This window comes from Monodon monoceros, unplaced genomic scaffold, assembly GCF_005190385.1.
Source record: "Monodon monoceros isolate NGI ecotype Baffin Bay Population unplaced genomic scaffold, NGI_Narwhal_1 Super_Scaffold_2, whole genome shotgun sequence".
Lineage (NCBI taxonomy): Eukaryota > Metazoa > Chordata > Mammalia > Artiodactyla > Monodontidae > Monodon > Monodon monoceros.
Window position 1 is genome coordinate 29744066 of NW_021703776.1, and position 24749 is coordinate 29768814.

A 24749-nucleotide genomic window follows, 5' to 3' on the forward strand; every position below is an offset into this window, starting at 1 on the left:
TTAATTTTAGTTATATGCCGTCTGTAAGAGGCATACATAAAAGAGGGACACAAAAAAGTTGAAACTAGGAGTATAAAAATAGAGTAGGCAAATACTAACCAAAATAATTCTATATCAGTATCATTCAAGATAGACATTAAGGCAAAAAGCATCATTAAGACTAAAGAAAGAATTGCCTTTTTAAAAAAGAACAATTCACCAGGAATGTTGTTTAACAGTGCTGAACTTACATGCATTTAACAATGTAGCCATGAAAAATATGAGATAGAAATTATTAGAATATCCATGAGAAATGGATAAATCCATAATTATAGTAGAAAATTTTAACATCCTAATAATTACAGATTAAACAGACAAAAAATTGGTAAGGATATAATGAACAACACAGCTAGTAAGCTCAATCTAAAATATGTTAAATGCTAACAATTAGAACACACATTCTTTTCAAGCACACATGGGACAACTATTCAATTTTTATGGACTATGCTAGATCACAAAACAAATGCCCTTAAATGCCAAAGAAATGATGTAATAGTGATCACAATGCAATAAAGTTAGATTCAATAGAAAAATTTTACCACACCCTGAAGTACACCAATGGGGATTTAAAAAAAATAAAGTCTTCTAAATTTTGGGTCAAAAAAGAAATGTGGAAATACTTAGAAATGAACAGGAATGAAAACAATGTATACTCTTAGTACTAAGTTGCAACTTGTTCAGTGCTTGGAGAATTACTTATCTTAGAAAAGAAAGAATGAAAATTAAAGAGCTAAGCATCCAAGAAGTAAAAAAAACAAACCAGTTCAAAATAAGAAAAATAAGAGCAGATATTAATGAAATAGAGATACAGAATTAATAAAACCAAAAGCTGATTATCTGTAAAAACTAATGAAATATACAAATCTCAACCATAATTAAATTTAAAAGAGTTAAGGCACAGATAGACAATTTTAAGAATTAAAAGAGAATAGACAGGGACTTCCCTGGTGGTCCAGTGGTTGAGAATCCGCCTTCCAATGCAGGGGACACAGGTTCAATCCCTGGTTGGGGAACTAAGATCCCACATGCCGCAGGGCATCTGAACCCGTGCGCCACAACTAGAGTGCCTGTGTGCTGCAACTACAGAGCCCACGTGCACTGGAGCCCGCATGCCACAACTACAGAGCCCACACGCTCCGGAGCCTGCGTGCCACAACTACAGAGCCTGTGCACCCTGGAGTCCGCGCACCACACAAAGAGCCTGCGAGCCGCAACGAAAGATCCCGTGTGCCTCAGCTAAGACCCAATGCAGCCAAAATTAAATAAATAAATATTAAAAAAAAAAATAGGCAGCATAACTATAAATGCAGTGGAGACCCCCCATAATTATTAACGAATAATTTTAGCAATTTTATGTCAACACCTTAGAAAACTTAGATGAAGAATTTTTATAAATATTACTTCTCAAAACTAATAGACCTATAATCATTGAAAAAATTAAGTAGTTTAAAATCTATTCCCTCCTCTCCCCAGAATCACCACACTTGTTTGGTTTTTGAGGTAAATGATACCAAATGTTCAAAAGGCAGTAATTCCTATTTTATACTGACTGTTCTTGAGAATAGGAAAAGAAGGGATATTTTCCAATGAGTTTAGGAAGTCAGTATAACTTTGATACTCATGTAAAGTCACGTGAATTAATACAGGATGTGATTAATATAAAAACCATAGTACGAACCATTTGGTGTTATCTAGTAAATGTGGAGATACGTGTGGCCTGTGGCCCAGCGACTCTGCTCCTAGTCATGTCTCCTGGAAACTCTCAGATGTGTGTCCCAGGTGTCTCATAACTGACTGTTCACAGGAATATTGTTTATATTAAGAAAAATCTAAAATGATCCATATGGCCATTGATAGGAGAGTGAATAAATAAGCTGCAGTATTCATGCAACAGAATACTATCCACGATTGAGAGTGATGAATGAACTATAGTTAGACTCATCACTGTAGATGAAAAAGCAAGTTTCAAAAGAATATAGATAAAACCCATCCAAACTAAATATATTGTTTAAGATGACATACATTTGTGGTAATGCTAGAAGGAAAAGCGAAGGGATGATAAACACAAATCTCAGGGTATTGTTATCTTTGCAAAGGAGGCAGGGGATGTGATCAGGGAAAGACATTATAGGGGCTCTGAAAGTATTGGTAGTTGATCTAGGTGCTGGGTATTTAAGTATTGTTTAATTACTGATGTTTATAAATAATCATATTTATATAGTTTCTATTAAGCTGTGTATACCTACCAAATTTCATTTGTAAAAATTAACTTTAGTTTTTGAGATTTTTATTATGGAAAAAACAAATATTTGAGAATTGTCAGGAAAAAAATCTGAAAAAGAAGTTCGGTAACAGGAACAGTGTTAGCTACTATTAACATGTATCATGAAGCCAAAATCGCTAAAGCAGTTTGTTAATGGCACATGAAAAGGATAAAAAATGGAATAGAAGAATACTCTAAGAAAAAAAGATTCTAATTGATATCCTGAGAGGAATTTTAAAGCACACTGATCTAAAAAGAATAGGATGCCGTGAGAAGGGAACAGTCAGAAAACACACAAAAAAAACTGGAAATGAAAAATAAGATTCCCTGAGTTCAAAAATTTAGTATAAGGATTTGGAGGATAAATTCAATGAAGACTCCCAGAAAGCAGAGCAAAAGGACAAAGAAACAATAAATGGGTGAAAAGGTAAGAGAGGATCTGTTCAAAAAGTCTCATATCTATTAGGTGTCTGCTGATAATAATAGCTAGGAATTATACATTGCGTACAGGGTACCAGCTAGTATTCTAAGCACTGTATTAATTCATTTGATCTTCCCAGCTAGGTACCCTTATTTTTCCCACTTTTTTAGATGATGAAAATAAGGCACAGGGAGATTAAGTAATTTACCCAAGGACACTTAGTTTATAAGTAGTAGAGCTGAATATGACACGATATAATCCCTAAGCCTGCAGGCCTAACCTAGACATTATACTGCTTCCCACTAATTTGTTAATGCTAAAATGTTAATAACTGTTTTTGAACAATAATCACAGAGAGGCAGCTTTATAATTGATCATTCTGTAATTAGGTCTGTATTTTGAAGCTAGGAGGCATTGAGAGTGTTTATCACTGTTGTGGAGCTTAGAAATTATAATGTTTCAGCTAAGTTTTACCTTAAATTACAAACATATTTTATTGAACTTTAGAGAAGAGCTTCAAATAATGGAAAACATATATTAAATTTTTAATTCAATTAAAGCTTTTTTTTTTCTATTTCTTCAGTGATACTTTGAAATTGTTTCATTACAATATAGATAAGAATAACATTTAAGCTACTCAGCATTTGTCTTCAAGATACATATTAGAATTTTGCACTTGCTATATCTTGGTGATCTGTATTTCCAGGGTTATCTTGAAGAACTCTTACGACTTCGAGAGAACCAGCTGTCTGAATCTGTTGCTCAGAATAAAATACTACTACAGAGGATTGAAGATTCTGATCTGGCTCATAAATTGGAGAAGGAACAATTAGAATATATAATTGTGGAGCTTCAAGATCAGCTGTAAGTGAGTCCTTTTGGAAACATTTTGGCAGTAAAGTTAAGAAAAATGGCATGTGTGGCGTAGGATTCAAGTTCCAAGAAGTCTGATTGCCTTCTGTTTAGTTCTTTTTCACTTACTCTTTTTAAAAAGTTTACTTTTTTCTTATAAAAGTAATCATGGTCACTGTAGAAACTTTACAAAATATGGGAAGAAAATAAAAATCACCTTCAGTTGTGCTATCCAGAGTTAACGCGATAACTTGGTGTGTATTATTCCAAATGCACATGCATAATTTTAAAGTATTTATTTAGTGATTGATTGATTGATTGCAAAAAGATGGTATATAAGGTCATCTATTCGAAGTACACTGTACTATTTAAGTACAGTGCCATTATAGAAACTGTTTGTTACCAGGTTGTGCCAGGATGTCACTAAGCACAGTTTAGTAGAGCTGACTTTTTTTCATAGCAAGACTTTTTTTGATGAAGAAAACTGTGTATTGATCTACATTCTGGTACAGCTCCTTAACTTATCACTGTTCAAATCACTTGCACTAACCATACCATTTTGTCAAACTTAATTTTATCAATTAGTTGTTTATGGTGAAAAATCTTCTCATATTAATATTTACTTAATCTTAAGGATGACTTTTAAATTTTTTACTTTGAAATAATTTCAAACTTTCAGAAAAGTTACAAGGATAGTACAAAATAATTCCCACATGCCCCTTCTTAGATTCACCAATTTTCAGCATTTTGCACATGTCATAATTCTCTCCCTCTGCTTGTATATACAAACATTATTTCCTGAACTACCTGAGAGGTTGCATACATCATTATCTCTTTACCCCTTAGTACTTCAGTGTGTTTTTCCTAAGAACAATGGCATTATCTTAAATACCCACACTTCGGCTCTCATTTTAAGAAATTTAAATCAGTAAAATACTTCTTTTACCTGTAACTCATATTTCACTTTCATCAATTGTCCAAGTAATGTTTCTTATTGCTTTTGGTTTTTTGGTACAGGATCCAATCCAGGATCACATTTTGCATTTGGCTGTCATTCTCTTTAGTCACTTTTAACTTAGAATAGTTTTTCAGTGATTGTTTCACATGAGATTGTTATTTCTGAGAATGCAGGCTAGTAATTTTATAGACTATCTGTCAATTTGAGTTTGTGTGCTTTTCCTTGTGATTAGAATGAGCTTATCCATTTGTGGCTGGAATACAGCGTAAGCAGTGTGTCCTCAGGATATCACATGCAGAGGTCAATGAAGTCTGTTGGCCTTTTATTAGTGATGTTAATTTTAGTCATTTGGTTAAGGTGTTTTTCTCTTCTGTATAGTTACTGTTGTTCCTTTTGTAATTAACAAGTAATTTGCAAGGAGATACTTTGAGACTAAAAGCATAAAAAATGATTTTTTTTAAGTAAAGTTTTATTAAGGAGCATAAAAATTAAATGTTTTCTGGGAATTTGTATCTTGATAAAAAGAATTATGTTCGCATATTGTTTTTTACTTTTTTTCTAATTTTTTAAACGTATTTTAAATTTTATTTTATTTTTTGGCTGCATTGGGTCTTTGTGGCTGCATGTGGGCTTTCTCTATTTATGGCGAGCGGGGGCTACTCTTCGTTGCGGTGCATGGGCTTCTCATCGCAGTGGCTTCTCTTGTTGCAGAGCATGGGCTCTAGGCACGCAGGCTCAGTAGTTGTGGACCCAGGCTCTAGAGCACAGGCTCAGCAGTTGTGGCGCATGGGCTTAGTTGCTCTGCGGCATGTGGGATCTTCCTGGACCAGGGATCGAACCCATGCTCCCTGCATTGGCAGGCAGATTCTTAACCACTGCGCCACCAGGGAAGTCCCATTTTTTCTAATATTTTAAAGAGAGTGTGTCGTATGGGGTATCAGTCACTGAGGGGCAGATTAATACCTCCCGTAGCCCCTCACTACTATAAGCAGAGAGAAGAATATTATGAAGCAAACAGTAGAGATTTCTGGTTATTTCTTTACAATTAAAAGATTAAGAAAATAATTTTTCTTTTGCAAATAATACTGGTAGTTTGTCTAAATGCTTTTAACTTATAAATAATTATGTAGTCGTTTTTTATTTCATCACAGAGATATTTTCATTTGAAGAATTAAATTTGACTATCACATTTATTTTGCTTCTGATAATTTAAAGGAAACAGTCTCAAACTTTTTAGCTTGAAAAAGAATCTACGAGTTATGGTTTTATCTTACTTTTGTGATAGAAGTGTCGTTGATCTTCCTGATTTTGCAAAGAAACCTTAGAGTTATTTTTAATCTCTTTAAGTTACTAGAGCAAAAAATAAAAAAATTAAGGCCACTGATGAGAATTAGACTATTGAGTTTAGAGGTTAAAGATTTATTTTCATATACCATGGCTACAATCTCTGGCTAGGTTGTAAATTGGTGTCTTACAAGGTTCCTTTGTACAAAAACCATTACAAGAATACTTAATGGAAGAGTAAGGTACATGCCTTCCAGAATGTTTACGATTTACTTTGTTATCAGAATCATATTTAAGGTGCAGATAATCTCTGGGCACCTTGAAACTATAGGGAGAGAGTGGACATTTTTTCCTTCCTGATATTTTTTTTTACCAACAGTTAGGAAGGCCTGCAGTCAAAGTTGGGCACTGAAGTTCCCTTTGTTAATCCAGAGGAGATAAAAGTGGCCTTGAGAAGATTAAAATATATAATGTATAAAGAAAAAGGTCAGAAAAGGAGCATTAAATAGAATATGAAGCATGAAGTATTTGCTTCTACATTATGTTGATTAGCTTTTCCTGGGTGATTTAAATAATTTGTCACTTAGCTTTTTATGTATTTCTCAACGGTTATCTGTGTTGTTGAATTACTGTTAAAGTATCCTTTAATAATGTCTTTGAATACTCATAAAATCTGAACATCTTGTAGTTTTGGCAGTAGAGTGCACAGTGTGATATGGTAGAGGAGTATCCCAAAGCTTTCTTGCAAATCAGGACTGTGTTCAGATACTGGCTCTGCCCTTGCCTAATATGAGCTCAATCTTGATTAATATCTTGGAGCCTCTGTTTTCTTATTTGTAAAACTGAGATAATATTCACCTTGTGGATTATTATGAGTATTAAGTGGTATCATGTTTAACACAGGTAGGACAAAGAAGGTAGTCAAGATTATTAGCCTGTTTTGGCTTACAGAAACCTTAAGATCTCCTTGATAAATTCACTCGGATAAATAGTGAGTTTAAAATGCTTTGCCTTATCATGCCCAGACAATGAATTTGGACTTGATTGTATTATTCCTGAGTATCACTTTTGAGATCTAGTTTCTAAATGGTAGTTGGATTAATATTTTTAATAATATTATGGATCCGTGATAGACCTTCAGATAGATGTTCTACTGTACAAAAGATTTCTTTGTAAAACACTGATTGCAGACCTCAAGAATAGACAGCTTCAGAACAGTATGCAAAAGCTAAATTCTTTGTCATGATTAATACCAATAAAATGTGTAATAGGGAGTCTTTCATATTTAGTTGATGAAATTTTTCTATTCATGATTTGAAGAACAGGAATAGTAAAATGTCTTACAGGGCTCCCTAGAGAAGGGACTGAAGAGTCTAAATAGTAGAGTGAAGAATCATGCATTGCTAAAACTAAGCCATTGTTACAGTTCAACAGCCAATTTGGTGTAGTTCGTGGTGAGTAGTGATGGTTTGATCTGTTGGCCTGCAAACCAGAAGCCAAGGATGCTATGGCATCCTGGTTCACAAATTTTAGGATGAGTGGTATGGATTCTAACAGGAGAATGCAGTGATGTCATCATAGCCCCGTTAATAATGGACAGATCATGACAGTTGCTGGTCATATATATTTTTGGCAGGTAACAGTTATTAAAATATTAAATTACAATCATGCTAATATATATTACATACTCTATTATCCACATAAGAACAGAAAAGTCAAGAAAATGCATCCAGAAGAGAAAAAGGCCAGGTACCAGATAGGTAGAACCATTTCTATTGTATTTTCTTGGTATTAGGAAGAAATTATATATTACAACAGGAAAGGTGTACTTATTTGATATGAATGGCATTTCATTGCCTTTACAGTCCTTTTGTTAGATTAAAACTGCTGGCAGAGTCTCTTATATCTGAGCAGATGTCCTTATATCTGGGCCAGGGGCCTACAACAGTTGGAACTGCCCCACAAATTTCATGGAGAAGTGACTCATTTTATTTGGCAAATGTTTTACATTGAGTACACGAAAAAGGGAAGCATCCCTAAATTACAATTTATAAATCAGACAATATCACTATTAACATATAAATATTGTTTTGTTTAGTTATTTCTGTTCTTTAGCATTTAACACTTATAAAATTATAATTAGCATTTAAATTCTGAAGCTATTATTATATTTTTAATTTTTTATTAAGAAATTTTCAAGGGACTTCCCTGGTGGCTCAGTGGTTAAGAATCCACCTGCCAATGCAGGGGACATGGGTTCAAGCCCTGGTCCGGGAAGATCCCACATGCAGCGGAGCAGCTAAGCCCCTGCACCACAACTACTGAGCCTGTGCTCTAGAGCCCGCAGGCCACAACTACAGAGCCCACGCTCTGCAACACGAGAAGCCACCACAATGAGAAGCACATGCACCACAACCAAGAGTAGCCCCCTCTCACTGAAGACCCAGTGCAGCCAAAAATAAATCAAAAATAACTAAATTTATAAAATAAAAAAAAAGAAATTGTCAAGTATCCACAAAAGAAAGAATTGTAGAATAAACCTCTGATTGCCCGTCACCCAGATTGAACAGAATTTGTCAAATTTGCTTTACTTGTCTTTTTTCTTTTTCACTTTTTGCTGAATGATTTTGAAGCAATCATGCCCTTTGATTCCTGTGTACTTCATTGTACATCTGTAAAAACTATGGATACTTTCTCACATAATTTCATAATCACACCTGATAAAATTAGGGACAATTGTTTTTATCATGGAATGTGCTTTCATACCAAGTTTCCGTAATTGTTTTAAAAGAAACTTTTTTGTAGTTGATCTTTTTCAAATCAGGATTCACTCATACTTTCCATGTAGTTATGTCTCATAAGCCTCTTAATTTAGAACAGTTTTCCCCACTTTTACTTTTCCTGTCATTGTCTATTTGCAGACTTTTCCTGCATAACATCCAGCATTCTGGATTAGTTCTTTGTGGTTTATTTACCTTGTTCTTATATGCCTATGCCTCCCAGTATGTAGCCATTAGCCACATGTGACTGTTGAGCACTTGAAATGTGGCTAGTCTGAGCTAAGATATGCTGTAAGTATAAAATCCACACCGGATAGTGTGAAATAAAGAATGTGAAATGTCTCATTAGTAACTTTTTATATTGACTACCTATTGAAATGATAATGTTTGGGATGTATTGGGTTAAATAAGTGCATCATTAAAATTAATTTCACTTGCTTTTTAAGGTGGCTACTAGAAAATTTTAAATTCCATATGTGACTCTTCTTAATTGGTGTTGGACAGCTGTATTCTCTGTACTATATCCTCTCTTCTCAAAGTGGACTGGCACATTTACATCATCTGGGAGCAGATTCTCAGGCCCCTCCCCAGACCTGTTGAATCAGAATCTGTATTTAATAAGATCCTCAGGGGATTAATTGACACATTAAAGTTTAAGAAATCACTGCTTTGTACTGTTTATTCTGTAAAGTATATCCTCTTAACTCTGGATTAGTAGTTCTCAATCTTGGTTGCACATTTAGAATCCTTCAGGGAGCCTTTTAAAAGTATATTTTGAAAAATGAGGATACCTGCCTGAGCCTTACCTCAAGAGATGTTGATTTAATTTGTCAAAGGTGGGACCCAGGCAAGTGTACAAGTGTTTAAAAAGCTTCCCAGGTGTTTCTGATGTCCAGTCAGCATTGAAAACCACTGCTCTGAGGTGCTGGGCTAAATTTGAGTTTAATTTTATGACAAGAATATTTTATAGGTAGTGCTCAGTACTTCATATTGGGAAGCAGACAAGTTGTCCCACTTTTATTGATCTTAAAATAGGACAGTGAATTTAGGTGGTTACAGCCTTATTTCTCCTTTGTGTAAGTTCTCATCAGCCTTTCATCTAATGGCTTGACCATGGATGAGCATTACTTGGAGCAGTTGATTCATCAGGATTTGTAAAATGGTGATTTCCTAATTGTTATTCCCTCCATGCTTAAAAGCTAGAATCATCTATAAAGAACTTTTCCTTATCAGGGCTATTTGGTGGTTACCATGACAGTTCTTACAGGGTATTATTAATTTTCAAAGTAAGATGCTGATGTCCTACTTAGCTCCTAATGAAGTGAAGATTTTGCTTTGCTTTCTCTCTTTTGAGGTTATGAGCTTGTTACATATAATCTCTTCTATAATGTGAATTAGCGCATACAAGGTTCATAAGTAAGGGGATGATGTTAGTATAGCAGAGAAATCGCCTTGATTCATAATTGATTTTTTCCTAGAGGTTAACATTTCTCAAAAAAGTAACACCAGCAGGGACTTACCTGGTGGGTAAGACTCCAAGCTCCCAACACAGCAGGCCCGGGTTCGACCCCTGGTCTGGGAGCTAGATCCTACATGCACGCTGCAACTAAGAGTCCACATGCCACAATTAAGAAGCCCGCAGTGTGCAACTAAAGATCCCGCACGCCACACCTAAGACCTGGCGCAGCCTAAATAAATAAATAAATAAATAAAACACCAGCAGAATGCAGAATACACTACTACAGGCAAATACTGCAGGCCACCAACAGATGGCACTCTCTCACTGTACATAATACTCTCTCACCGTGCTTTCCTCTAGCTCAGTTGAGCTAGAACTTGGAGGCGCTTGTTCTGTAGCTGTCCTTGCCCCCATGGCAAACCTCAGCCTCAGCAGCCTTGACCCTTCCTTGCACCCTCTTCCATCAAATGGCTTTTACTTTTTTGTTGTTGTTAAAGCTGTTGTCGTTGAAAAGTTATTGTAATATTTCTTTAATTAATAGGAATTTAACAAATATTTTAAATTGGGTTTGAAGTTTTATTAGGTTTGTCACAGTTTTTCTTAGTGTTGTAGTTGGAAAGTTGAATAGACTTTGAGTTGTTAGCCCCTAACCCTGTTCTCCCCATAAGGCCAGCTATTTTCAGTGTGTAATTGCAGAACGCTGTTTTGTTTTGTTTCTGCACTATAGCAGAAATGCCTATATTCAGGGTATTCCTGTCCGATAAATTTTTCTTTTTGATGCTCAAATTGTCCTATCTTTGACTAATGGAAATGCCTTTATATTCGTTCCTGTGTCCTTCTGACATGACACATTTGTCTTTGCTAATTTTCTTGCTTTCTGGTACAAGATATCCCAGGCTCATCTTCTATATTTCCTGTCCTGGAATCATCCATTCCTCTAAGAATCCAGGGTTTATCTTATATTTTAAAATGAGAGGGAAAAGGAAGCATTTGAGGGGATTCCCCGGTGATCCAGTGGTTAGGAGTCTGCGTTGGGGGCCTGGGTTCAGTCTCTGGCCAGGGAACTAAGATGCCACAAGCCACACAGCACAGCCAAAAAAAGAAAGAAAGAAAAGGAGACATCTGAGTGTTTTTCGAGGTTCTAAATCACTCATTAGGGCTTACCCGGTAGCGCAGTGGTTAAGAATCCACCTGCCAATGCAGGGGACATGCAATCGAGTGATCTTCCCCTGGTCCGGGAAGATCCCACATGCCACGGAGCAACTAAGCCCGTGCGCCACAACTACTGAGCCCGCGCTCTAGGGCCCGCGAGCCACAACTACTGAGCCCACGCACCACAACTACTGAAGCCTGCGCACCTAGAGCCCATGCTCCGCAACAAGAGAGGCCACCGCAATGAGAAACCCGCGCGCCGCAACAAAGAGTAGACCCGCCTCGCCACAACTAGAGAAAGCCCGCGCGCAGCAACGAAGACCCAGCACGGTCAAAAATAAACAAATAAAATAATTTTTTTAAAAAATAAAATAAATTACTCATTAATGTTTCTTTCTTTTCAAAAGATACTGTCAAGTTAAGGTCTAAAGTGCAACCAGGATAAAATAAATAAGATACAAGGATGTAATTTATAGCACAGGGAATATAGCCAACATTTTATAATAATTTTAAGTGGAGTATAATTCATAAAATATCGAATAACTACGCTATATACTTGAAATTAGTATACTATTGTAAATCAGCTATACTTCAATTTTGTTTTTAAGTGTAAACAAGGTTGAAAAGCATTTAAGAGACTTTGATTTGGGGTTAACTTTTTGGGCAAGAATACTTCATAGGTAAATAATTTAAAATTTGGGGGTATGTGGCTCCTTTTTAGGCTTCTTCTTTCAAAATGTTTTATTTGAAGGGAAATAATTGTAAAGTGATACAAAGTGAGTCTTTATCCCATGGCTGTGTCTAAAATTAACAGAAAACAAAACACAAAGATTTATTTTTTAAAAATATTTATTTGGCTGCGTTGGGTCTTCATTGCGGCGTGCAGGCTTCTCTAGTTGCAGCACTTGAGCTTCTCTAGTTGAGGCATGTAGGATCTTAGTTCCCAGCCAGGGATTGAACCCTCATCCCCTGCATTGGAAGGTGGATTCTTAACCACTGGACCACCAGGGAAGTCCCAAAGAAATTTTAATATTAAAATTATGAAGAAATTAGGATATTCACAAGCTATATGAGCATTTTCCAATTCTGGTAAACTTTAAATGAAGAAGAGTAGGGACCTCCCTGGTGGTCCAATGGTTAAGACTCCATGCTTCCACTGTAGGGGGCACAATTTTGATCCCTGGTCAGGGAACTAAGATCCCACATGCTGTGCGGCACAGACAAAAAAAAAAAAAAAAACAGTAACATCATTTCTTTTGGTGCTAAATTGCTTTTGTAACTTCTCTGGCCTTTATTCATTCATTTGACAAATAAATATTGAGAATGCCATGAAGAGCCAGGCCCTGTTCTAGGTGCCGGTGATTCAGGAGTGAATAAAACGAAGTCCCTGCCCTCATAGAGTTTACACTGAGTGGACGGCAGCCACCAACACCGACAGTAAACAAGTGGTGCCTGAGTGGTGGTCCTCTTCCTCTTCCAGGGTCGTCAAGAGAGGCTTGGAGGCCGTAACTCTCTTACCCTGTGTTCCTAGAAGAGTGAGGGGTGGAGTGTATCAACACCTGGTGTTCGGTGGCTTTCCCTTTCTGGAACTTCGGTGCTCTCTACCTCATTCTCATTATTCTCATTATGATTCTCAGTGTTATGCTCATGAGCATAAAATTTTGCACTCCTGTAGTCCTGCTAGATTAGGTCCTTTATTTTCATGAAGATTGTAGCCTAAGATTTTCTCAGTGTGCCCTGTCACAAATAGTACTGGACTATATCCTGAGAATTACAGTACATCAGGAAATAAATAGTAAGTGGAAAGTAACAAAGGTGTGCAGCAGGGGTGCTGGGCATTTGCTAGACTCACGCTCAGAACTTGCCTTGTAGCCACCAGCGTCCAGTGTATTGACTTATCAAAATTGAAAATTGCCTCATGCCATGGACCTTTGGGATTGCTTAGGAGTACGTGGAGTCACAGATATTAAATGCTAAGTGCCAAGGGCTATATGCCTTATGTATATCTAGAGGCTGACAGTAAAGCTTCATCATGAGCATCAGCACAGCATCTGAGGTAGGTGGGAAAGGAGCAAAGTGAGGGAGAGAGGATAACCCTCAAGTTTGGAGACACAGGATAAAGAATCAAGTAAGTGAACAGAATAATATGGACAGCTTTGAATTGACTAGGCACTGCTCTCAAAATATAGAGAATGGGACTCTGCATCTTTTTTTTTTTTTTTAACGTCTTTATTGGGGTATAATTGCTTTACAATGGTGTGTTAGTTTCTGCATTATAACAAAGTGAATCAGTTATACATATGGGATTCTACATCTTTTAAAAGAGCTTGTAAGTAGCAGTAGACTTGAGCCTAATCTCTGAAAGGAAGGAAAGAGACCAAACTGTGGAAATTTCATCTTTTTGTCTTTCATTAAAATAATGAATGTAATATTGAGGGCTCAAAAGAATGGAAGATCTAGTTTTTGAAGCTAGGGTGCTCTGGCTGAAACCCTCACCTTAAATACCATCTTCAGCTAAAGACAAAAGAGGGTAGGATGTTGGAAGTAGTGGTTTGGGACTTCAGAGTGGAGGGATGAAATTTACATGGAGATGAGAAAGTAAATGTTTGGTAAACAAATGTTTGCTTGACCATGCAAAGATAGTGAGACGCAGAGTAGACTCTGATCTCTCCCTTACCACACCTAGCCCATATTCTTTGAAGGTGTCTTTGGTGATAGCTCTATTCCTGGAACCAGACCCATTATCTAAATTCTTTAGGTAGCTAAGGGGATGGTAAAAATAAAGACTTCTGAGTCTTCTTTTTCTTAAAAACAATCATTCTAAATTAATTCTTATGCCAAAGACATGTATTTTGGGGTGGCAAACATTGCTCCCTTGCAGAGTTAATATCCAAAATATATAAGGAACTCGTACAACTCAATAGGAACAAACAAACAAACCAATTAAAAAATGAGCAAAAGACTTGAATAGACATTTCTCCAAAGAAGACATACAGATGACCAACAGGTACATGGAAAGATGCTCAACTTCGCTAATCATCAGGGAAATGCAAATTACAATTACAATGAGATATTACCTCACACCTGTGAGAATTTCTATTAGCAGAAAGACGATAGATGATAAGTGTTCGCAAGGATGTAGAAAAAAGGGAATCCTTGGACAATGTTGTGTGAATGTAAATTGGTGCAGCCTCTTTGGAAAACAGTATGGAGCTTCCTCAGAAAATTAATAGAACTATCGTATGAGCCATCAATCCCACTTCTGAGTATTTATCCAGAGGAAGGGAAGTTAGGATTGTTGTCAAACCCAAGTTCATGTGCCCCACGCACAGTGAGGCCAAACAAACTGAAAAGTTGGAGTTTGGAGCAGAGAAAGGTTTATTGATCGAAAAGGGTGCTGAAAAGATGGGGAGACAAAGGTTTGTCTCAGATCCATCTTACCAGCTGGCCAGGGCATAACGTTTTTAAAGGCAACATTTGGGATGAGGGTTGCAGGGGACTTGACGTTTTCCTGATTGGTTGGTGGTGAGGTAACAGGGTGGTGTTTCAGGAATCTTAATCATCAGCCTTCTTGTTCCAACCAGTCTGGGGTCCCGTGCTTGTGCCCAGCCTGTAGTCACCATCCTCCACCTGGGTGGGGGGGCGGGGTCTTAGTTCCTACAGAACAGCTCAAAGATATGTGTCAGATTGTTTTGTATATGCCTCGAGGAGGAATTCAGACTCTCTTTTATCACTGAGCTCTTGTTTCTCAACTGCTTTTCCTTTGTTTCTGCATTCCCTCACTTCCCTAATTAACAACTGCTTGAATCTCTTCTTTGGAACTCAGGGAAGGCCTAGGAGACAAAGCCTTTTTCTACAAACAAGAAACTGGGGACACGGAAAGCCTTTTGTACCCAGGAGGACCCCTCAGGGTCCTACTCTATTTCAGAATCTTGAAGAGATGTCTGCATTGTTGTGTTAATTTCAGCATTATTAACAGTAGCCAAGAGGTAGAGGTAACTTAAGCATCCATGTGTCCATGGATGAATGGATGAAGAATATGTGATATATTTATAAAGACCCTGTGTCTGTATACACACATAGAGGCACAATGGATGATAATTCAGCCTTAAAAATGAAGGAAATCCTGTCGTTCATGACAACATGGATGACATTATGCTAAGTGAAATAGACTAGATGCAGAAAGACCAATACTGCACGATCCCACTTATATGTGGACTCTGAAATAGTCAAATTCAGAGAAACAGAATAGAATGATTGTTACCAGGGCCTGGAGAGAGGGGAAGTTGGGGAGATATGGTTCAGGAGTACAAAGTTTCAGTTATGCAAGATGAATAAATTCTGGAGATCTAATGTATAACAATGTGACTATAGTTAACAATATTGTATACTTGAAATTTTCTGAGAGGGTAGATGAGTGCTCTCATCAGGTTAACTATGTGAGGTGTTGGATGTGTCAGTTACCTTGAGGGTGGTTATTATTTCACATTGTATATCAAATCATCAAGTTGTACACTTTAAATGTATACATTTTAAATTGTCAGTTATACCTCAGTAAAGCTGGGGAGGAAAAGATTGAATTATTTGTGTGTGTGTGTGTGTGCGTGGCCAAATTCCTACGTAATTCCTACTGAGAATCTAAAGAGAAAATAGCTGACTGTCTCCCAGTTTAGAGGTAGATACTACAGGAAAGTTCTTAAAATTAGCTGGAATACGTATATGATTTCTACTTTCTTAGTAAATTAAACAATTTCCCCTTAGTGTATTTTTCTGTAGAATTATTACCTTAATGAGAGAATGTTAAATTGACTTATAGACATAAGCGACAAGTAGTATCTATCTCATATGGAACGATTTAGTTTTTAGATTAGCTCAGTAATGTTAGCATTGGTTAGAGTTTTAATTAGTTAAATGCTAATTATCACACAGTTTCACCTTTAATTGCCCCTGATTTTGCACTATGAAATAACAGTAATTGTTGAGTAATTTAAGATGAACCTATTTTTAAGCTTGGCCAAATGAGAAATTTCCTCATTCTTCGTATATTAACATCAGTTGGATTACCGTTGAGTAGGTCTTGAAGTTAACTTGGTACGTTTTGCTTGTTCTAAGGTAAGTAATGGGATTCTTTGATTGCAAGCAGTCGCAACCAACTCTTAAAGCACAAATGGAATTCATTAGATTGATATCAATAACTCATGGAATGGATAAGATACTGGGAAAGTAGGCCTGGAGAGAGGTAGGCTGAGCTACTTCAGAGGGTTGGGAAGTAGGAACATCAGGAATATCTCTTTGCTGGTACATTTTGGTCAGGACCTCACTGCTAGAACAAATAAACTGCTTCGTCTGTTTATCACTCTAAATGGACTCAGGTCAAGATTCAAAATTCAAGGATGGGGTTTTCAACCTAACTTAATTCACTTGCCTGCCCCCTAGTGTACTGGAGTGGTGAGAGAAAAGGCCTGCCTTACACAGCATCCTCCAGGAGGCTTTACTTTTCATAGTAGCAAGGCAAGTGCCAGGATTTACTGTGTCCACATTCCTCACAAACGGTGGAACACAGATGTGGCATGGATGAAAACTAGGCCTATTCAATACGCTGAGATTTCTTATCTCCTGTTTCAGAGGACCAGGCAGCTTCCCATAGAAAAAGGCAGTACCTTAATTCGTCATAAGGCAAAAATTCTCCACAGGCAAATAGTGTGTAAGAACTCTTGTGAAACTTCAGTTCCTTTTTCCATTTTATATGCTGTAAGACTTTTCGCTTTCCAGAAAGAATATATTCTGAAGTGGAAAATCGTTCATTTACTTATCATTGAGTTCTACCAATGGCGTTTCCTCAGATGCACATTTGCCTTTCTTCCGTTCTGCTCTGAATATTTCCTGTAGGCCAGTTATGACATTGGAATTGAGTTCTCCAGTGGCATTCACTGGGAACCCTAAAGAGGGAATATGTGAAAGAGAGAAATCTAGTAAGAGAACCCAAAATAATGGTAGTTTATTATAATAGATTCTCTGGCCAGTAATCCCCATTTCTGCTTTATACTATTTTTCTGTCAATCTTAGAAGATTTCTAATCACTCTTTACTGTTTTCATAAAAACCAATGTTAAATTACCTTAAAAGCCTTTTAAAATTTTTTCATTCCTTTTCTAGTGAAATGAAATCGTTGGACCTAGCCTGAAGGAATACCTTGACGGGAGACATTCTCACTGATTTCTGCCTATTTCACTTCTAGTATTCCATTGTAAGAGAGAATCTAGTGTTGACATCAGATAATGTTTCTTTATGGACATAGTGGAGCAAATATTTATAAATGCACACAGATATTCTATAAAATAAGAAATATTTGTATGGAGCTTGCTAGAGGCATTTAAAAAATGGGATTATTCCATTAGAATCATGGTTAATAGCCAGAGGTGTTGTGCAGGCTGATTTTCTCCAGTGTAGGAGCGTCTTGCTAGCGCACCACTGACCCTCTGCCACCCACAACAAGACTATGGTCTCTGAAAGTTAGTGGCAGGCACGTTTTACTTCCTGCTTCTGAGCTGGTGGGTCAAGACCTTGGAACGCTAAAGTCATGGACTCCTGTTTGAGAATGCAGGTTGCCTAGGTGGTATTTTAAGGCATTTTAGAGGTAGAATAAGAGCTTTCCAACAAGAATTATGCTTTTAAACAAACTACCAGTTCAAATGTTGAATTAGCCTTGTGACAGTTGGTTTGTGAAATTGAAATCTTGGGAGAAAGCTAGTTCTTTTGCAACTTGTTACTGACAAGTAACAGCTCTACAAAAATGGAAGTAAACCATAAGTTGTTATAATGGCTTCGTTCTGTGGTTGAAATATGTCCAGTAGATTATATTGTTCAATGTAATTGTCATTGATATAATTATGTTCATGAAGATTTATTAGTAGTCACTTTTATCAAAAACAATTACAGGAACCTCATGGATTTTTTATTTTATATTTTTCTGTATTAGTTTTATTTTTATTCATTTTAATTGTTTTTGTTTGTTTACTGAGTTAAATTACTTCAACAGATTGTGAATTTTGAAGCTAGAGAATCATACACGTGGACTCTTTACTCTCTTTTATATTTTAACTGGCGTCTGATCACCTGTAACTCTAAGATATCACCATTGTTTTTTAGTTAAGATGTAAAATGCATCTTGAGTCCCTTAGTCCTTTAGTAATATCTCTGGGGAAAAGATAGGAAGTCTGAATTTCACAGTTAGTGATTTATTGTAGCAGTAGAGAAAGAATGAAAAACACATATTGCAGGAGACGAAACAGTCATAGCCCTAACTAGCCTTCCTGTAGTTCTGGTCACATTCTGTTAACATACCATTTTAAAAAGGTGAATTTGGGGGCCTAAGTTGATACCATTAGGTTCCTGTGCCAATGCAGAACAGTGAAGACAAAAGCACTCACCATCTTAATATTCACAGGACTGTGCTAAAGAATAATGATTTAAGATCAAGACAAGAGTTAACTGCCCACCTCACCAACCAGTGGCCTTCCCCAGGAGCTCTGGATGTCAATGCTGTTGCCTTGGATACGTTGCTTTACCGAAAACACAATAAACAGTGGTATGAGTAAGTGTGATACTTTTTTTTTCCAACTAATTACGAACTTAGTTGTACCAAACACATGGCTATCCACTTTGGTTTCTCATTCTTCTTTCTGAATTCGTTATTAGCTTAGAGCAAAAGTAGGATTTAAGACTATTGTGGCTTAGTAAGGTTAGATTAAGGCAGTGAATGTGGTAATGTTATGAAGCCAAGGCACCCTGGAGAAGTAAAAAAAATTTGAGAAATCCACCAGCTACCTACTTCTCCTCTAGTTAATCTTCAGGCAGTCCGTCAGTGAAATCTGTGAGCCTGTATTTTATGAGCCATCTATTTTTTTTTTTTTTTTTGCGTCACGCGGGCCTCTCACTCTTGTGGCCTCTCCCGTTGCGGAGCACAGGCTCCGGACGCGCAGGCTCAGCGGCCATGGCTCATGGGCCCAGCCTCTACGCAGCATGTGGGATCTTCCCAGACCGGGGCACGAACCCGTGTCCCCTGCATTGGCAGGCGGACTGTCAACCACTGCGCCACCAAGGAAGCCCGAGCCATCTATTTTTTAATTGTAGCTTTGGTGTTTGTGTTAGGACTAATTTTCATGCTTGTTATAAAACATAAAATTCCATCTCATGAAAGGGTAGAAAGAAATTTACTTGTTCTTGATGGGTCTGGAAGACTTTTGTTCATTTTCAGTAAATCTAATATTGGGGGGATATTGAAGATATAATCACTCCACCTATAGGCCACAAGATCCTTCTCCTGTTTCTTTGTCCCAATGTTCAGGACTATTTCGTTTCTTCATTGTTTCCCAGTGTTGAGAGAGCAGCAAAATTTTAGGATCTCTTTCTTTAGGTAGTCTCATTTTGGAATGTGTAAATTGTATTACCTTCTTTTGGCTTTTAGCCATTTCCCATCATGGTAATTTTTTTTCAATATCTTTATTTTCCTATATGTCTTCAGCTAATTTTCTGATTATTTTCCCAGCTCTCCCTGCAACTCCTTCTGTTCTCTCCCTTCCCTTCCTCCCTTTCTTCTTTTGTCCCTCCTTCCTCTCCTTCCCTCTCTTCTCTTCTCCCTCTTTTTCTCTCTCTGTTTTTCTCTCCGCTTTTCTTTTAGAGCCCTTGCTTTAAATTTCACTGGTAGAGCAACGCACTTCTTTCCCTGCTTCATAGGGTGCCTTTCACTAGGTAATTAGTAGCCAGACTGTTTCTACAAGGAATGTTTTAGCATATACATAATTTCTGCCTGCTTTGCTCTGTGATATTTTTCATTTGTCAGAGGTAGAACTCAAATTTTACCTTTCGTTGTTTAAAAAAAATTGCTAGAGGCTTTAATGTTTGTTTCACTGATTGTTAGAGATACGTAGGGAAACATGAGCCAGTTATTTACAGGAGGAATCGGTGGAACTCTCTGCAGCATCTCCTGCACCGCACTTAGTATGATTCAAGGTGTTGACTGGACCTTTCATGGATTGGAACTGGATTCCCCTTACGTCCTTAAGAAAGTCATAAATAACTGGAATATATCTTATTATCCTAGTATATAGTTTTATCTTTCTGTGACATTTTGAATGAATGGAAGAATATTAGTTATTTGTATTTCTGATTTATAATTGAAAAACTGAACTTATAGCAATACTTGGTAGACGTATCTGTGTATAACATAAGATACTCCAGCTTTTTTAACTGCAAAAATAATATTATATCCTGACAAGTTAAAAGACTAATAACTATGTCTTTTTATTGCAATACCTACATGGTCACTTTAGACAGTGGGAGGTAAAATATTTTAGCCAAAAGACATGTATGTACCACTGCCTGCCCGCATAGAGCTACCTATTGAGGAACCAATAAGGACATCTAAGTGGAAGATTTATTTCCAGATTACCTTTGCATGCAGCAATAGTGACTTTTTTACAGAATATTGTAGCAGCAACAAAAGTTATTGCAGTCTCAGAAAAGAATGCAGTGAAACTGCCTGTTTGTCTGTTTAGAATGGATCTAGATTTTATACCTCTTGACTCAGTTACTCCATTAGTTTAAGAAGGGGCACCCTTTCCTTCCCAGCATCATCCTTTAATCTAACCTGCCCTCAGATGTTGGTATTGCTTTTCTGTGGCCCTATCGCCAAATTGATATCCCTGAACAAAAAGTATGCACGAGGGGGTAGTTCTGAGATCCCTGGACCTACAGTTTAAAGTCAGGACTTAAAAGTATCTCTGCTGCTTCCTTGCTGTGTAACACTAAGCATCACTTCCTCTCTCTCTCTTTTTTTAAAATATATTTATTTATTTGTGACTGCGTTGGGTCTTCATTGCTGCACCCAGGCTTTCTCTGGTTGCGGCAAGCGGGGGCTACTCTTCGTTGCGGTGTGCAGGCTTCTCATTGCGGTGGCTTCTCTTGTTGCGGGGCACAGGCTCTAGGTGCGCGGGCTTCAGTAGTTGTGGCATGTGGGCTCCGTAGTTGTGGCTTGCAGGCTCTAGAGCGCAGGCTCAGTAGTTGTGGCTTGCGGGCTTAGCTGCTCCACAGCGTGTGGGATCTTCCTGGACTCGAACCTGGACTCCAGGGCTCGAACCCGTATCCTCTGCATTGGCAGGCAATTCTTAACCACTGTGCCACCAGGGAAGTCTCACTTCCTCGTCTTCCCTTCTGTTTCTGCACATGTAATATTGGAGGGTAATGCCTATTTAAACAGAATTGTAAGAGTCATATGAGGTAATAAATTGCCTGAAACCTAATCTTTTCCTGGTAAACCTTTATTTATTTATAGCCTATATAATCTTTTTTTGTTTATACTCTCACATAACCTTGTATCTTTCATGTTTGGAGAATATACACTCACCCAACATCCCAAGCTCTACTTTCTTAGAGAGCTTGTAAAACCCTATATAAAATTAAAATGACCAGCAAATCCCCAATTTTTCAAAATACGTAATACCAACTTTTTCATGTAAAAATGGAGACTTTGGATTTTCAGAACAGAGTAGTGCTGTATAAATCATGTTTGAAACAAATCATAGCTTTTCATCAGGATCCAGTTTTTGCTCTCTTCAAATTTATAATATAAGCCAGAGCTCTCGAACTGACTTGGTAACTAATTCCTTTTCATTTGACCAATATCTTAAATAAGTCCAACACATGTTTCTGAGAGACTGCACATTATGGAGGAGGTAGCCAAAGCCTCTTTAGTAAGGAGTACTAGCTCTCTTGATAATATGGAGAAAGAAACTGGCCGTATAATGAGTCATTATAATTTTCTGCTAAGAGTATGGATTGTCTATAGTTATTTCTCTGGGGGCTCTGGAAATTTATTCGCCCAGTTGGCTTTGAGAAGAAAGAGAGTGCACTGTTTGACTTAATGAATTTCATGGATTTGTTGACTTTTCTTAAAATGAGCCAGATAACTTGGCTATGGTCACCTGGTCATGGAAGGATCCCTTTCACAATAGATCTTAAATTTATTTCCATTTAATATACTGTTTCTAAAACTTTAAAAATATCATTTCCAGTTTATTTCTTTATTACTTAGACCTGGCAAGATTAGTTATGATGGATTTTACTATATCTTTTCCTTTATTTCAAACATAGGAATATCATGTTTGATATTATAGCGTTATAGGCTCACTGTAAAAGCTCAACAATAAATAAATATGTAAAGCACACTCCCAAACACACATAGAGCAATTGATTCTTTTTTGTCTCCAATAAGTTCTGTTTTAATATTTATCTTTTTATGTAAAGTCTAGGTCACATGAGCTTGTTAGATATTTGTTATATAATCTTGTTAGATTATCCCTTACATAGCCTTGTTAGATTATTGCCTAACCCATTATTCCCATCCCAAAAGATGAGATTCATTGTCACTTTTTTGAGGTACGCGGGCCTCTCACTGTTGTGGCCTCTCCTGTTGCGGAGCACAGGCTCCGGACGCGCAGGCTCAGCGGCCATGGCTCACGGGCCCAGCCGCTCCGCGTCATGTGGGATCCTCCCAGACCGGGGCACGAACCCGTGTCCCCTGCATCGGCAGGCGGACTCTCAACCACTGCGCCACCAGCGAAGCCCTACTTAAGCTTCTTTTAGTCTTCTAAATTTATCATTGTCTTCCAGTTTGGCTATTATTCACAAAATTATTAAGAATTATGAGCCTTTATGTGCCCTTTATGATCTATCGTTTAGGCCTGCTTTTCTTAATGACTCCGATGCATCAGATATAATAACTTCAGGTGTATTAGAGGTTCTCCTTCCCTTGTGTGTCTTTCCAGTCTTTTTAGAGTAGGACTCCCTAAAGCACTGAGGCTGTAGAAATCTCTTTAAATAAGTTTTGCATTGACCTGACTCACATGTATCCTTTCAAGCTCCTTTGCATCCTTCCATTTTGTAGCAAATTGAGACTATAGATGTTCTGCTCTAACAAATGCTTAGTTTGTTCCTTTAACATACTTCTATGAAAATCAAACCAAGAATAAAAAGAATGGTATATTTCTGTTTCCACACACAGTCATGTGCCTCTGTGTATACAGTGCACATTATTTGTTTTTATTTTGTACATGTAGATAGTTTCTTCTTCTATCTCTCTGTTGCCCAATGACTACCAGATAATGTGAATTATCATTGACATCAGTATGTCTACTGGGCGAATAAGTAATGTAGATTATCCATATCATTGCATCTGCATTGATATAAAGTATAAAATTGTAGAAAATTTTACTTATAATTGAATTCAGCCCTGTTGCTCAGTTTCCTTTTAATTTGCCTTTGGTACCCAGTTCTATGTATATAAGTCTAAACTTGAATGGTTTTATTTTTTTTGGCTACAACGCGCAGCTTGTGGGACCTTAGTTCCCTGACCAGGGATCAAACCCATGCCCCCTGCAGTGGAAGCGCAGAGTCTTAACTGCTGGACGAAGGCCTGAATTTGAGTGGTTTTAAATGCTTATATAGTAAGATATTGAATGCAGTGGATTTTATTGTATCCCAAGTGCTCATGACAATTCCTACAAGTTTAATTTAAATTATATTTAACAATGTAATGGCATAGATTAAACTGCAAACTTTTATATAGTCATAATGCATGACTCTTACTATCTTGGGTTCTTATTTTGATTAAACTCTTGCCGTTTAAAAAATTATACTCTGTGAGAAACAGAGACATAGATGTAGAGAACAAACGTATGGACACCAAGGCGGGTAAGGGGGCTGGTGGTGGTGGTGGGATGAACTGGGAGATTGGGATTGACATGTATACACTAATATGTATAAAATAGATAGCTAATAAGAACCTGCTGTATAAAAAAATAAATAAAATAAAAAATTTAAAAAATGTATCAACCCCCAGCAACACATTAAAAAAAAAAAGAAATTATACCCTGAGAAATAGGAACAGACCGTTAACTGGTTTGACGTATCTGGTGGGTTACACTTAAATCTTTCAATGTGTTTTTAGTGAGTCTAGAATTCTAAGATAGGACTTAGTGATGACCTTTTAAAGACAGAACTCCCATAGACAGATAGTTTGCTCCATGACAACAAAACGTTTATCAGATGGAGCTGCCGGTCGCATTGGAAATATGGTAAAAAATGAGGAAACCAAAGCCATTCTTTGTCATTACTGAAAGCAGCTGAACTAGGTTCCTACCAGGTGGTGGGAAATAGTTTCATGCAAGGAAGATATTGTATGGTACTATTCTTAATATCCTATGAATAATGTGCTTAGTTTTGGCTTGGAATTTTTATTTTTGCTTCAGAACATCATTGTCTACTAAATTTTATTTTTATATTCATTGACATTTGGTTAAGTAAATAAAGCCAATAAACTCAGAGTTTATTCACTGAAGGGTAGAAAGGTCCCTAAATCACTTTGGGCTTAGAAGTGTGGTATTCTAAAAGGTACTTCAGTAGGGCACACAGAAAGCTCATTTTGTGTTGGCATTATCATAGGATGCTTTCACATGCTTTCCTCCCTTGAGAGTCTGTAAATGT

At 37.2% G+C, this 24749-nt stretch overlaps 1 protein-coding gene across 2 annotated transcripts in view; it reads left to right on the top strand.

Annotated features, from left to right (window-relative positions):
• Positions 1-24749, top strand: part of RUNDC3B (RUN domain containing 3B) — a 152954-nt gene that overhangs the window by 102428 nt on the left and 25777 nt on the right. The window contains exons 9-10 of one of the 2 annotated variants that reach the window (XM_029234476.1): positions 3430-3587; positions 18655-18801. In XM_029234476.1, coding sequence (XP_029090309.1) covers positions 3430-3587; positions 18655-18801 — 305 coding nt within the window. The remainder of the gene's footprint in view (positions 1-3429; positions 3588-18654; positions 18802-24749) is intronic. The other variant, XM_029234477.1, reaches the window with a different exon arrangement.